At 46.4% G+C, this 15629-nt stretch overlaps 1 protein-coding gene across 1 annotated transcript in view; it reads left to right on the forward strand.

The window, feature by feature from the left end:
* NUP50 (nucleoporin 50) overlaps positions 1–15629 on the forward strand; it is a 96694-nt gene that overhangs the window by 18294 nt on the left and 62771 nt on the right. The window contains exons 3-4 of the mRNA XM_086952742.1: positions 13165–13248; positions 14765–14939. Coding sequence (XP_086808868.1) covers positions 13165–13248; positions 14765–14939 — 259 coding nt within the window. The remainder of the gene's footprint in view (positions 1–13164; positions 13249–14764; positions 14940–15629) is intronic.

Below are 15629 nucleotides of genomic sequence, written 5' to 3' on the forward strand. Positions count from 1 at the left end.
AGGGACATGTGAATTATTCGTGAAACATGATGTGAAAGTGTATTAAGAGCTGAAACTGAAGTAATTTAAAAAGTGATGTACTAATGTGATAAAAACACTATCGAAAATAGAGAACAGTCTATTTTTATAAAGCACGAGCCGTATTTTCCTAACAAGGTGTGTCATTTTTGGAATGGAAGGGCGCTGAGTTCCTGAGAGGTTATTACGCAAGCTTAACACATATTAAGCCTTTGGAATTAGTCTTCCCCTCTGTGCCAGGCTATCCACGTGTTGGCTAGGATACCCCTAGGTCTAACATATTGGTGTTTCAGCGGTAGGATGCAACTTGTGCTTGCGTATACCTTGCAGTAACTCAGGGTGCACCATAGGCCTACACCTGGAGTTTTCTCCAAGCGGACTCCCAAATTTACATTTTTATTTTCCAAATTTACTGCTGGTGGTGGGTGGAGGTTGTCCTCACATTACACACTTCCTAGTTATCTCCCGAGTGCCCATTTGATACATATTTGAAAAATGGAATTTAATCTTGAAGAAATGGAGACCTACACTGTGGCCCAACTCGGGGAGTGGTGTCAACGGAATGGGGTGTTCTATAAGAAAGGTGCCAAGAAAAGCGAGTTGCAAACAAGCTTGAGGGCATGGGTGGAAGCTCATACAGAGGAGGAACGGGAAACAGAAGAGAGTGATAGAGACACTGTCCTTGGGGCAGGGCTGTTGTACCAAACTGAAGGGGGGAACCTGCTGACAGGTCCCAGGACACTTTCAAGGGAGGGCAGCAGTGTCTCAGTGAGGAGTTTTACTGAAGCTGAACTGGAAGACAGGAGGGAAGAGAGGAAACTGAAATTGGAGTTAGCTAGATTGGAGTTGGAGAGGGAGGACAGGAGGTTGGCCCACGAACTAACATTGAAGGAGCTAGACCTCAAAGCCTTAACATTAGGGTCCCCCAATCCTAACAATGGTGGCAGCGAAAACAAAGCTCACCAGAGAACCCAGACCCTACTTACCCAGGGATGTTATTGCTAGCTATAGCCCAGGTGATGATATCGCCAAGTGGCTAGCCGCCTATGAGGTCTCCTTAAGGGCCCATGGGATATTGGAAACCCACTGGGGGGGTGGACTGTATAAGTACATGCCGCCTGCTGGTAGGGATACATTGTTGGCCCTGGAGCGGGATGAGCAAACTCACTACCCTACAATGAAAGTGGCGCTTTTAAAGAAGTTTGGACTAACCCCAGAAAAATACCGCCCGAAATTTAGGGGAAGTCACAAATTAAGCACACAAAATTGAGTGGATATCTTGACTACGCGAAGAAAGCCTTGGAGGGTTGGGTGAAGGGCAGTGAGGTAGGGGACTATGAAGGTTTATATGACCTCATACTCAAGGAACACCTACTCGAGAAATGCTTTCCCGAGCTGCGACAACATCTGGTGGACAGCAAGCTGACCAGCCCCAGGAAGCTTGCAGAGGAGGCGGACATCTGGGCTAGTACCCGGGTATCCTCGAAGGGGACTGGAGGGGATTCCCAGAGGTCTGGACAGGGCACCCCCAGAAGAAAGAGGGGGGAGATAACAAGAGGGAGTTCTCAAAAGGTCCACAAAATACTTCTCAAGGAAGGGGCAGAGGATTCCTCCCTAATCCTGGCCAAAGCCAGCAGCCACTGGAGGAAAAGCCCCGGGAATATCTAGTGTAGTGCTCGGGGAGGAGATGCCCTTGGATAAGGGGGGGGGGGGAGCGGGCGGGTGTCACTTTAGTGTCCCTGGGAGATAAGGAGATGGTACCAAAGACCCAGTTGCCCCCAAATAATGCCAAGTATGAGCAATGGGTCACTATCAATGGCCACAGAGGGGAGGCTCTGAGAGACACATGAGCCAGTATGACTTTGGTAAGGAGTCATCTGGTGTCTCCAGAGCAGGTACTTCCAAATGTACTCCACCCCACTGTGATGGCTGACAGCAGATTGGGTCACTATCCAGTGGCCGAGGTTCCCTTTGAGTGGGGAGGGGTTGCAGGTTCACTTCGAGTTGCCGTAAGCCCTGCCGTGCCTGTTGATTGTCTGTTGGGAAACAGACAATCCCTCCGAGCACAATGCTTGGAGGGAGGTGGAATACCGGACTCATTCGGAGATGCTGGGTACACCTGACTGGGCCTGTGTCAGCAGAAGGTCCGCGACTACCCGGAGGGGGAGTTCGCTTACGCTGGAGCAATGGCCCAGCCAGCTGCCAGAGAAGAGAAGGACAGTAGGCAGGAGGAACCTGCCTCAACATCTCTACCTCGTGAGATAGATAGGCCACCTGCGGAGGTGGATCTGGAGTCCACTGAGGAGAATGTTACTCCATTGGAGAACCTACCCATCCCTGCTGAGTGGCATGTGGAGAGAGGTCCTTCCAGGGAGGAATTCTGCGAGGCTCAGAAGGAGTGTCCTACTCTTGAGGGACTGCGGCGACAGGCCAAAGCCCAGGCAGCAGGGAACGTTGTAGGGAACTACCAGATTTACTGGGAGGATGGACTACTCTACAGTGAACCCAAGGCACCCGGACATGGTTCATCCCGGGCCTTGGTGGTCCCTCAATGTTATAGAGCCTTTCTTCTAGAACTGGCTCATGAGATACCCTTGGCAGGACACTTGGGTCAGGACAAGACCTTTGCCCGGCTTGTCCCCCACTTTTACTGGCCTCGGATGAGTGGTGTCTGATACCTACTGTCGGACGTGTGTGTCTTGCCAAGCCAGTGGGAAAACAGGGGTGAAGCTGAAAGCTCCCCTGGAACCACTACCGGTCGTTAGCACCCCCTTTGAAAGGGTGGGCATCGACATTGTAGGGCCATTGGATTCACCAACTTCAGCTGGTCACAGGTTTATCCTGGTTCTGGTGGATCATGTACACGGTACCCAGAGGCAATTCCTCTGAGGACCATTACTGCACCTGCAGTGGCAAGGGCCCTGATGGGGATCTTCACCCGAGTGGGTTTCCCCAAGGACGTTGTGTCCGACAGGGGGACCAACTTCCTGTCAGCTTACATGCGGGCTATGTGGAAGGAGTGTGGTGTTACCTACCGGTTTACCACTCCTTATCACCCACAGACCAATGGTCTTGTGGAAAGGTTTAATAAAACCTTGAAAGGCATGATAAGAAGTCTGCCTGCGGAGGAAATGGGACGTCCTCTACCCTGTGTCTTGTTTTCCTACAGGGAAGTGCCACAGAAGGGAGTGGGCTTCAGCCCCTTCGAGCTTCTGTATGGGCACCCTGTACGCGGCCCTCTCAACCTGGTGAAGGACGGATGGGAAAAGACTCCCAGGAAGCTTCCCCAGGATGTGGTGTGCTACATGCTGGCCTTCCGGAGCCAAATGGCCAAGTTGTGGAAGCAAGCTTCTGACAACTTGGAAGCCAGCCAAGCAGTAATGAAGGAGTGGTATGACCACAATGCTCACCCAGTGGAATTGCAGCCTGGACAAAAAGTGTGGGTGATGGAACCTGGAGAGCTAAATGCCCTCCAGGATCGTGGGACAGGCCCCTTTGAGGTATTGGAGAAAACGGGTAAGGCCACCTACTTGGTGGTCGTTAAGACCCTGAGACAGCCCCACTGGGTGCTTCATGCCAATCGCCTCAAGCCACACCATGAGAGGCCCGAGGTCGTCTTAATGATGGTGACTGATGGAGCAGAGGAAGAGGAAAGCGAGCCTCTCCCTGATCTTTTCTCGTCTCAAGAAAAGGATGGGTCGGTGGAGGGAGTGATTCTCTCACCATCCCTGACTCCTGAACAGCAGAGAGATTGCCGCCAGATCCTGGAGCAATTTTCCTCACTGTTCTCCCTTGTCCCGGGAAGAACCCACCTGTGTACCCATGATGTGGACACAGGACACAGGAGACAGCCCACCTGTGAAGTCTAAGATCTACCGGCTGTCAGACAAGGTGAAGGCCAGCATCATGGTGAAGTCGCTAAGATGCTGGAGCTAGGAGTGATTGAACCTTCTTGTAGCCCTTGGTCCAGTCCGGTGGTTTTGGTACCAAAAGCTGCCCCGCCGGGCGCCACACCTGAATTGAGATTCTGTGTGGATTACCGAGGACTAAATTCAGTAACGAAGACTGATGCTCATCCGATCCCAAGGGCGGATGAACTCATTGACCGGCTGGGAGCTGCCCAATACTTTAGTACCTTTTGACCTTACTTCAGGGTACTGGCAGATTTACCTTACTGATGGAGCAAAGGAATGGTCAGCCTTCTCCACGCCTCAGGGTCACTACCAATTCTGCGTGATGCCCTTTGGGCTCAAGAACGCCCCTGCCACTTTCCAGCGGCTGGTGACCAAGGTCCTCTCGGGTATGGAAGCTTTTTCTGCTGCTTATCTGGATGACATTGCTGTCTTCAGTAGTAGTTGGGATGATCATTTGCAACACTTGCAAGCTGTTCTCCAGGCCCTGCAACAGGCTGGCTTGACAATCAAGGCCAGCAAGTGTCAGATCTGGCAGGGGTCGGTGGTGTACCTAGGCCACTTGGTGGGCAGAGGGATGGTGCAGCCCCACCAGGCGAAGATCGAGGCTATCATGGCCTGGGAGCCCCCCAAGACTCAAACCGAGGTCCGAGCCTTCCTGGGCCTCACTGGATACTACTGTCGCTTCATGAAAGGGTATGGCGCCATTGTGGCACCCCTCACTGAACTTACCTCAAAGAAACAACCCCGCCGGATAGTCTGGACGGAGGCTTGTCAGCGAGCCTTTGTGACTTTGAAACAAGCATTGTGTACTGCTCCAATACTCGGGCCCCTGATTTCTCAAGAGAATTCATTGTCCAAAGAGATGCATCAGAACATGGCATTGGGGCAGTGTTATCGCAACTAAATGATGAGGGCTTGGATCAACCTGTGGTCTTCCTGTCCAGGAGACTACTTCCCCGGGAACAGAGGTGGAGTACCATCGAGCGGGAAGCCTTTGCGGTGGTTTGGGCTCTGAAGAAGTTGCGTCCCTACCTGTTTGGCTCGCACTTCCTAGTTAAGACCGACCACCGCCCCCTTCGTTTGCTGATGCAGATGACGGGGGAAAATCCCAAGTTGTTGAGGTGGTCCATCTCCCTACAGGGAATGGACTTCCGGGTGGAACATCGGCTTGGAGAGGACCACGCCAATGCAGACGGTCTCTCTAGGTATTTCCACCTTAGTGATGAGAACTCCCAAGGGGTTGGGTAGCTCTCCCCACCTTCAGCTGGGGGGGACGTGTGTTAGACCTATCTGCTCCCGGAACTTTTGTTGTTAGCATTGACAGGGGGGCTAGGTGTTCCTTGTACCTTACCTCGCCTCACCCACCGCCCCTCCCCCCCCCCCCCCCCCGCCCCCCGAGGCCTAGTCATCCTCCTGAAAATTTAGGGCAGAATAGGAACCTAAAATGGAGTCCATCAACTGACATAACGGTCACTCTAGGCAGGTAGGACCATTGGGTACTATGTGGAAGTTTCTAGAACCCTCTAGTGGGTTCTAATGAACTGAGGCGAGACTATATAAGGCCAGTGACCAGGGAGCCATTTTGTGTAGCCTCCAAGCCTCGCTGAGTCAGCAGACCATCTGTGCACCAGAAACCTGTTTTTGCCCTTTTAAACCATCCGAGATCTTAGCGGTGTAATTACAGCAAACCACGAGGGCTCGCCGTTCCTAAAGATAACCTTTGACAGTATTGGACCGGATCACCCCCTTGGCGCAGCGCTACAGGAAAAAAGGGCATGCTGAGGGAATATCCATGATAGCGCAGTAAGCGCCACGGAAGGCGAACTCACTGTGTGAGGAGTGGTGACAATCGGATCGTCTTCCCATCAGGAAAGCGGTTGCCCCGTACGGTGTTGCGGATGCGGCCTCAGAGGAGGTGAGGCCCAGCTGCAGTGGTGACGTCGCGGGAAGAGGCGGACCTGCGCCGAAGGAGAGGATCGCGTGGAGCTGACCTGCATCGTCGACCCAGTGAAGGCGGGGCGGCGGAAGAGCTTCCGGAGGTGAGCCCGGCATCAACAGAGAAGGCGGTCCTACGCTGGAGGAGCAGCGCCAGCCTGAGTGAAGAGGTCGTGTGAGGCCGGGTCGTGTTCTGACGTCGCTGCTGACAGAGGTACAGCTGAGTGACCTGGGCGCCACCCCAGAAGAGAGGCTGCTGAATGGAACTGGCCCTCGCCTGAGGGAAGATACCGGCGGAGAACAAAGTAAGTGGGTTCTCTCACAGGAGAAGGGCGGAGACAGTTTTGGGAGAAGCTGTGCCTCAGGGGGTGCAGAGTGAACTCCACAGTGGACCGACCGACCAGCCAGATCCCCCAGACGCTTGAACTGCCCCACTTTATTTAATAATTCAAGAGCTTGGGGGTCGACACACTTGTACTGCCGATTCTATGGTGGTGGGGTAGTGTGAGCTGGGAGGGAGTAAGACTTTAATAAACGAAACAGACCAACTTCACGGAGAACCAAAGTCTGAGTTTGAGAAAAGGGGTAGAGTGTAACCAGAGTCCCATCACCCCGAAAAGTGTGCTCTAGAGCTTACAAGAGTTCCTTTACAGAATGAAGGGATTTTGCTAGTGATTCAATGAAATGTGTTACTAATTTACCTATTCTCTTCTAGTGTTACAACTGTGCAGATTAGTGGCAAACAATTACAAGTCAGTGAGACTAGAATCGGGGTGTCCCTGCATGTCTAGGGGTAAAGTATACACTGAGTCACTGTGAAAATCGCCACGCTCATTAAGTCTATTGTTGTAACTGTAATGTACTTAATTTTCTAAGGAAAAGGAGGCACATGTGAAACCTGATAAAGTGTATTAAGAGCTGAAACTGAACTAATTTAAAAAGTGATGTACTAATGTGACAAAAACACTATCGAAAATAGAGAACAGAGTCTATTTTTATAAAGCGCGAACCGTATTTTCCTAACTAGGTGTAGTCATTTTTGGAATGGATGGGCGCTGAGTTCCTGAGGTTATTACGCAAGCTTAACACATATTAAGCCTTTGGAATTAGTCTTCCCCTCTGTGCCAGGCTATCCACGTGTTGGCTAGGATACCCCTAGGTCTAACACCACCATGTTTGGGGCCGGAAGTGGGTGGAGGTGGGAAGATACATAAATGTTCTTGTTTTTCCCTTGAGCAGACCATGCTCATGACTTCTGACATCAAAGCACTCCTTATGCTGACTAATGAATACACCCTGGACATTTGACCAGATTTTTCACATTTGGAGACGGGCCCACGTTTTACACCCTTGCAGAGTGCAAACCTGGGACTCTGAAGCCTTTGGCATCCTACTGCAGACCTTACCCCTAGAAGGTGTAACACCTACTATTAGATGCTTCTCTTGGAACGTAAGGGGTCTATATGACCAGCGCAAAGACAGATTAGTGCATGCCTATATAGTAGGACATCGCGTTGATGTATGCATTCTCAAAGAGCTTCACCATACTATATCGACATCCCACTGCCTTAATGAAGGTTGGTGTGCAGACATGCATGTGGCCTTTTTTTCCAGTTATGCGTGAGGGGCCGTCATACTGATACATGGAGGTTTACCATATCACTCAACCCAAACTGTCAGCGACACAGAATTATGGTATGTTATATTGCTGGCATACTGCACTGACACTCCGTCATATTTGTCTCCGTTTATGGACCAAACAACAATGCCCTCGGTTATTTGCGGGCGTGTGGCGTAAAATTGCTAATGTGGTGGTATGGGGGCAACTTTAACGTGGATTTGGACCCAGCTATACACCGCTTGGACACACCCTGCCACCCTCACCCCAACACGCGGCACAACTGCACACCCTGATGAATAACTGCCTCTTGGGCGTCTGGGGGGTGGATGGCGGGGGTGGATGGCTGGGCAAAGCGAGGAGGGTACATGCATTGCATTGAAACATGGTCACTCATAGGTTATTGGCTTATTACCCAAGATGTACTCACATGGACAACTTCGGTCTAACACCCCCGCCCCCCCCCCCGCGAAACTCTCTCTGATCACACCCCAGTGTTTCGTGCTGAGGTCCATACTGCTATTGTAGAATTCTTTGAATTAAATAAAAGCTCTATCTCCTCACCATTTGTGCTATGGGAGGCTTTTTAAAGTTGTGATTTGTGGGGCAGGCATTGCAAAACAGGCTGACTTCCTTAAAGTGATAACGCGGCTGACCGCATTGGGGAGTCATGTCCGGGCACCTGAGTTGGAATACTATGCTTCTAAATCCCCCCCCCCCCACTGCTATGGCGACTTTCCATGAAATGCTTATCGAGTACAATAACGAGGCATCGCAGGAACTGAGCTTCCTAACTTGCAATGCGGTAGCCACCGATATGGTGAGGGAGAGTGACCGTGTAGAATTCTTGCCAACGTGCTTCGCTGGCCGTGGGCCTCAGAATACGTAGTATAACAGATGGAGGTTCAGCAAAGACTGCACTTCATGCCAAATGACATGTTGCACACAATTACCTCCTACTACGCCCAAATCTACCGGGCTACTGTGACTCTGGGCATAGGGGAGCCTACAGTGTACCATGATACAATACAGCTGCAGTGGCTTGATCACTCACCCTGCTCATTCCTGGGCTCCCTCTTTACAGAGGAGGACGTACTGCAGTTCATAAAAAAAAAAACGCCAAGTGATATGGTGCTGGGCCTGGATGGCTAATGACCTCTTTTTACAAGGAGTATGCTGCCCTGCTGATTCCCCACTGGCAAGTCATGTTTGAGGCTTTGCTGGCATCTGGTGAACTACCCCAAGAGGCAATCATGGTAACCATACTAATCTGAAAAACCAGCAAACCAATGCAACTCCTACCGCAGCTTTCATTGAAAATATTTACCAAGCACTCCTACCTGATATAGTACATCCAGATCAATCGGGCTTTGGGCCAAGACTATCTAAAGCCCACAGTTTGCACATTTTATTAGTTGTGCTTCACAGCATGGAACCCAGCCTGCCTGCCGTTGTGCTGTTAGACTTGCTTGAATGAACGTATTTTTCTTTTCCCCTGCCTGGGCTTTAGCCCCAAATTGTGTGCCATATCCAATTGTCGAATTTTGGATAACCTGTAGTTTGTTCAGGAGGTAGCCGGTTAGGCCCACATAGAGTGCATTAGCATAATCCAGGCGTGACAGAATCAAGGCACGAACAGCCGTCCCTTTAGCAGTTTTCAGAAGGAGAGGAAGAAATTTCCTCAGCTTTCAAGGTGCCAAAGCAGGTCGTGTTTACACGCATATGAAATGAAAAGCATATTTATTAAGCGCTAGCAGCTGCCCTGAGGCGTCCAGGCGCCAAAATTACCATCAGTGCTCAGAAAAGAAAAAGGAGGGGTGAATCAGCTATTGATTGAATAAAAGAGTTTTAAGTTTCTTGCGGAAACTCAGGAGGTTCCTTGCCCCCTACCTTCACCACTGTGCAAACACGCCCCGTAGAGCGTTCTTAGTTGGGGGGGATTAAGTCCCCTTGCATACTGGGAGTCCCTGGGGGCCAACTAGCCCACCAGGAACCTCCAGTACACGCCAGGGGGCTGCGTTGCAGAGGTTTAAAAAGGGGCGTGGCCTCATTACACGTCTCCAGGGGGCGCGTTTGCAGAGTGGTGCATTAATTTTTTGGGGGGGTGGGGGGGATCGACAGGGTACGCGCAACCTACCCGTATCCTGCGATTTAAAAAAAATAATAATTTTGGGGGTTTTGGGGGTCCTTGTTGGACCCCCTGAGCAGGCCTAGGGGGGTCAGGGTCTTTATATCCTGTCCCCTTTGCGTCTTTTGCGCACTTGTTTATCACTTTTCTTGTTCCTCTGTTCTACCGAGACACAAGATGACTGCCAACACTTCCTGGTTTGCAGTGTTGACAGTGTTCAGCCAATTAGCATGCAGCTCGTAATGGGACGCGTTCAGTCCTCGGACGGTATGCGTACAATACTTCGTCTGTAGATATATCCATGGTTTGACTTTTGATTTTATAAGGAACTACTGAACGGATTTACACCATTTAACAAAAAGCGTAATCTGCGAACCGAACTCTTACCTTTTTGCCAAATTTGGTGTAATTCCGTTCCTCAGTTCGGGCTGTCGCCTCACTTAAATATCCCTATGGAAAATTGCATGGGGAAAACATGTTTTGGCCCCCCTTTTTTTTTTTTCACAGCCCCCACTTGACGTATCACCCCCAAACTTTCTGGGATGGAGCGGAGCAGGCCATTTTCTTGGAGAATTTTGCATGTATTAGTCGACCGGTGCCAAAGTTATTCCAAATAGAATGTTGTGGATTTCCTATGGAAACTAGGTCCTAACTATATCTTCCTACTGGCAACCGCCAGTAGGTAATGTGTGTGTGTGTGTGTGTGTGTGTTATATATGTATATGTGTATATATGTATATATATGTATATGTGTATATATGTATATGTGTATATATGTATATGTGTATATATGTATATATGTATATATGTATATCTGTCTCTTTGTCTCTCTAAATTAGCCTTCCCTCTGTGCAGCTGCGTTCCCACCCAACATGAAATTTAACAAGCATTTAATAGATCTCGCATTTACGAGTTTAAGCTATTGTCATTCTAAATGGCAAAGCCTTTTATTTGTTTTAAAAAGGAAAACAAAAATAAGGCATTGTCATTTGCATTGTCAATAGCTCAAACTTCTGTGAATGCGAGACCTATTGCATTGCAAATGCTTTTGTGCTTGGGTCAGGCCACCTGGAAAAACTTAACAGACTATTTCTGAAAACTGGTTATCAGGGGGAGTCAAGGGTGGTGTGCTTCGTATGAATACCACACCATTTTCTTACCCACACTGCCACACAATCCTCAAACTTTGACTAAACACATTTTCCTCACATTTTCATGAGAAAAGCTTTGGGAATCTGCGGGGAGCCGCACATTTTTTACCACACTGTTCTCCAGGTCTGACGATTTATAAAAAAAAAATGGTAATAATAGTTCCTCACTTGTGTGGGTGTCAGCGTCCGGTAATTACTGTAGCACAGCAAACTTTTTGTTGAATGCATTATTGGGAGAAAAAGCAGACACTTTCCCCCTATTTTTCCTCCCAAACCCTACAATTTAGCTGCATTCTGGCTATTTTCTCGTTCTCCTCCCGGGTTATCTACAAACCCCAGGAACCTGTAGAAACCCCAAGATGTTAGGAAAAAAAGGATGCCAATTTGGCATGCATACCTTATGTGGAAAAAGCTATGGAGCCCATAGCATGAACAGCCCCACGTAGCCAAAAACAGGCCCTATACTGAAGGAGATAACCCCATCAGTTTAGGGGTTAATATTCTAGACAAAGGCTACACTCCTTACTACAAGCTTAAATCATGAATACAGTAGCTTGCACAATCTGCATTCGATGGGTGAATAGGTAACATTTGCAAACGGTTTGGTATTGTGCTGCACTAGTGTGGTGCTTTTTATTTTATCCATATATGCAAATGAGCTGTAAATGTTTGACTTCAAAATACAGTAGATGGTACAATCTGTGGCAAGTGCGGTAAATCCATAGTTAATACAGAAATTTCCTCAGACGCAAAACTGTAGAATTTCAGTAGACCTATCTCTAGATCAATTAACACGTTTATGTTGAGGGAGATCGGGCTAGCTAAATTAGTCATTTCATGGTGATAAGTAAACATTGTGATCGATTCACTGACATTTAGTTTCCAAGTATCATTACTTTTACTTTATCCTGGCACAATTTGTTTAACGGTGCATAAGGAAAAAAATGATATGTCGTCGTGGAATAGATCTCCCTTCCCCTTTTAAGGCATTAACATAGCATGTACAGAGTCTGTGAGACCATTGCTGCCTGCAAGTGCTCACCTTAATGATTGCCCAGTGCAGCGGCTGTGCTCAAATAGTTCAAACTGAAATTTCCAATGTAGAGCCTCCTCTCTTTGGTTAGTATTCTTGCTGTCAAGTTATTTCTATAGTGCCATGAAATGTTCCTCAAAGGCTTGTATAGATTTATAGTGTGGGTGTAATACTTGTTAAAGGTTTTTGTTTAGAGCCTTAAATAAGTAGCATACTTTTCAAAATGTATACTGTGTGCCTTTAGTCTACTCAAATTGTTGAGAACATTGTACCTTTGGGGTATTTCCAGCAGGGTAATGAATTTGTGCCTATCGAATCAAGGCTCCTAAGGTCACATTAGGGTGTGAGAGCTGTCCCTTATAAGAATTCGGGGCACACAGGTTTAATTTTCTAAGCAATTAATACAGTTTTGTTGGACTCGTTTAGCATTTCTTTATACTGAAGCGATCAATTAGAAGCTACTGTAAGATTGTTAGAGCAAACATTGTACCATTATTTTTCGTGGGATACTGCATTTCCTGTATAAATGCCAGTAACTTATTTATAATTGGCGACAAGTGCCGCTCAGTCGCCGATTTTAAAGAAAAGGCGTCAGAACCCACCTGTAATAAGTTATTGCAGTGGAGTTCTGACATCACAAAACCTGCTGATGTTGCTTTTAAAAGCAACACAAATTAAACACTACTTTTCTTTCTTCTGCTTCATTTTTCTAGCTTACAATTATTATCCCATAGATAATTATAGAAAAGTTAGAAACTGTCTACAGTTGTTTTTAATCTGGACTCGTAAGAACTGTTTCTAACATTTTTTTGTAACAAATATCCAACTGGTTTTGCTGTGTTTAATTTTGACCTAGAGGTTCTATTTTTATTCTTCAGGTTTGTAAGCATGCTCTCTCTTTTATATGGAAGAACTACGCACCAAGTTTTTAAGTGGTTTGTGGGAAAGGTGATGGTGTGACCATGTATTATAAGCGATAAAGTACCCCTAGTGTACATTATAAGGACATTGCAAGTTGGAGTTCAATAACCATATAACTGAACTCTGCCATCAACTTTGTTTCTCTGGAAGGTTGGTTACATGCAATATCATTGTAATATACGGCGGGTGGTACTTACCTATTTTATAGTTCTACTACTTGCTACTGCAGTTTCACTCTATTGTACATGACAGGTTTTGTGAATATTTCTGCTTTAAGTTGAAGGATAATCCATCTTTTCTAGTTCTGTGAAACTACTGAAAGACACTCATAACTACTCTTGAGTGGCAGTTATCTAGGAGTAGCTGTTGCATGTTTATCTTGGATAAGAGTTCTACAGTTTGTAGATCTGCATGAATTTCAGAAAGTATTTTTCTATTCTATATAGGCAGGAACTTTCTCTGTGGCAAGTGAAGATGTACTGAAAGGTCGAGCGATCAAAAAAGCAAAACGCAGAAATCTTGGATCTGAAGTAAGTACAAATGCAATTTGGATTTAGCTGGGTCTGTCATCAAATTGACTTTATTAAGATAATAAATCCTTTTTATGCCCTGGCATCAATTAAATGTTTTCTGCAATAAACCTTTGGCATAGACTATAAATCCCATTCCTCACACTTTCAAAAAGTCCTTGGATATGACATCTGTTGGTGGCAGTGCTAACACCCCTGCGGTAGGGAGTTACCAGCACCCTGTATAGGTACACAACGATATTCAGTGGCAGGTGAGTTGTACTTTATATTATCAGCCTTGGCTTTGTCACTTTATAGGAACATTTCAAAGAAAATATATAAACCTGGTCCTCAGAAAAAATATTACGGCTGAATGGAAAAAAGAGCACCTTCTTTGGTAAGGTTCTTTACTGTCAGACTTTACCACTTGCAATGAGGCGAAGACTATGCTGTTGCGCAAACTAAAAAATATGCCCAAAGCCGTCTTTGGCCGTTTTGATTTTAATTGGTGTTTGTGTCTTGGTTAGTTGCCCTAAGATACCCTATTGATGGTACCATATTAATCAGTGGAAGAATGTGTATTTCTCCTTTCTGTACAGAACTACACCCCTGAAACATAAAATGGTGTTCTTTCCTGGTGTATATATGTGTATGTATATTCTCCCCCTCTCTAGTCTCCACTAGGTAGGTATAGTTGCGTCTGCTTTTCCATAGAAAGGCAAAATGTTGGTTTGCTACCAAAAAAGGTCATCCAGCTCCGCTCCTTCCTAGAAAGTTTTGGGGTTATCAGTCAAGCGGGGGCAGAGGAAAAAAGGGGTCCCAAAGCACAAAATCTCCATGCCTTTTCTATAGACCTGTTTAGTTTAGGCAGGGTTTCAGCAAAAACAGCTGAACAGAACTGCACCAACTATGGCATGAGCCTAGCTTAGACTTCTGATTGTTCTTTTTATGATTTGGTTTAAATCCGTTCAGTAGTTTGCGAGAAATTAAGGTTGAAAAATAATTGTATATCTGGACGGTTGGGTCCACAATAGTCTCGGTAGACACGTCCAAAACGGCAGTTTAAAAATAGAGCGTTCTGGTTGGCAGAGGGAGCTTTTTTTCCCTGGAGCAGTCTCTGAGCAAGTGCACCGATTACTGCCATCAACATGAGAAAATGTTGCTGACAGCTATTACAGGACTCAGGAACTTAGTCTCCTGTCCTGTAATTAATAATTAAAAATGTGTTGTAAGGGGCAGAGTAGTGATTCCCTGACACCCGAGGCCCCATGGGGGAGCATTTGAATTGTGATATCTCCCTATAATAACCATAAAATCTTGATCTGTACTGTGCCTGAAACACCACATCCTTTTGTTTAAACATTCATATAATGGAGACTAGTTTTGGGGGGTTTTTATGGCATCCATCTTTTTGTTGTTTTTGTGTCTGATTAAAAACTGTTGTCCTTAAGCAGGATGTGTAATGCTTTCAAGAATACTAATTGTTAAAGTGGTACTGTTCACCTGTTATTGACCCTTGTGTTTCTCTTTATTGTAGTCTGAAAGTGGTGGCGCTTTTAAAGGTTTTAAAGGTTTGGTTTTGCCAACTGGAGGTGGATTTTCTGGATTTGGTGCAAGCACTGGAGTTAAACCGTTAGCTAATGGAAATAATAGCACGTCTAATAATCTGTTTACAAATCTAAAATCAACCACAGAAACAAAGATGGCACTTGGTAAGTTGGAACAATTCTGGTTTGTTATTGTCCAAGTAGTTGGTGTACAAGGCTTAAACCAGCAGAATCTGTGCAACCTACGCCACATGGCATGTTATATAAATAGAAGTAAAGCCATGTTTAGTGTGCTAACCAACTGTCAGCTGGGTGATGGAAATATCTTCTTACCTTATTCTGCATCAATCATACACTGGCATGTCCGCTAAAGCCACAAAATGTACTTTTATGCTATAATTGTTTTCTCCTTTCAAGCCCATTGTGTCAATGGTTTCTCCTATTTCAGTGCAAGTATAATCAGTCAAATCCAGTATGTAGTTGTTGTAACCAATCTCTTCGATGCCTACTTTGTATCATGGAACTTTAAAGGTGTCAGATGATCCTCTGTCCTTGAAATGGTAGTCCTTTCCATGAAATGTTTCCCACACCCCTTTTAGTCAGCATTTTTATAGATGCCTTAGATGTTGAAATGTCTGAACACTAGCATGCTTTTTAGTATTCTTTTTTTTTTTTTTTTCTAACATTTTAGATTTTGGGCATTTGATTGGTTGCATGACTGTATTTTAGGTTTTGATGACGCTTCACTTTTACACTTATGGACTGTTTTCTATGTACACCTACTATATACTTTAAAAAAATGCTTTCCACTGTGCCCAGGACATGGGTCCTGCAGCGATTGCCACAATGTCAGTG

The sequence above is a fragment of the Lissotriton vulgaris genome, chromosome 1_2, assembly GCF_964263255.1.
Source record: "Lissotriton vulgaris chromosome 1_2, aLisVul1.2, whole genome shotgun sequence".
NCBI lineage: Eukaryota > Metazoa > Chordata > Amphibia > Caudata > Salamandridae > Lissotriton > Lissotriton vulgaris.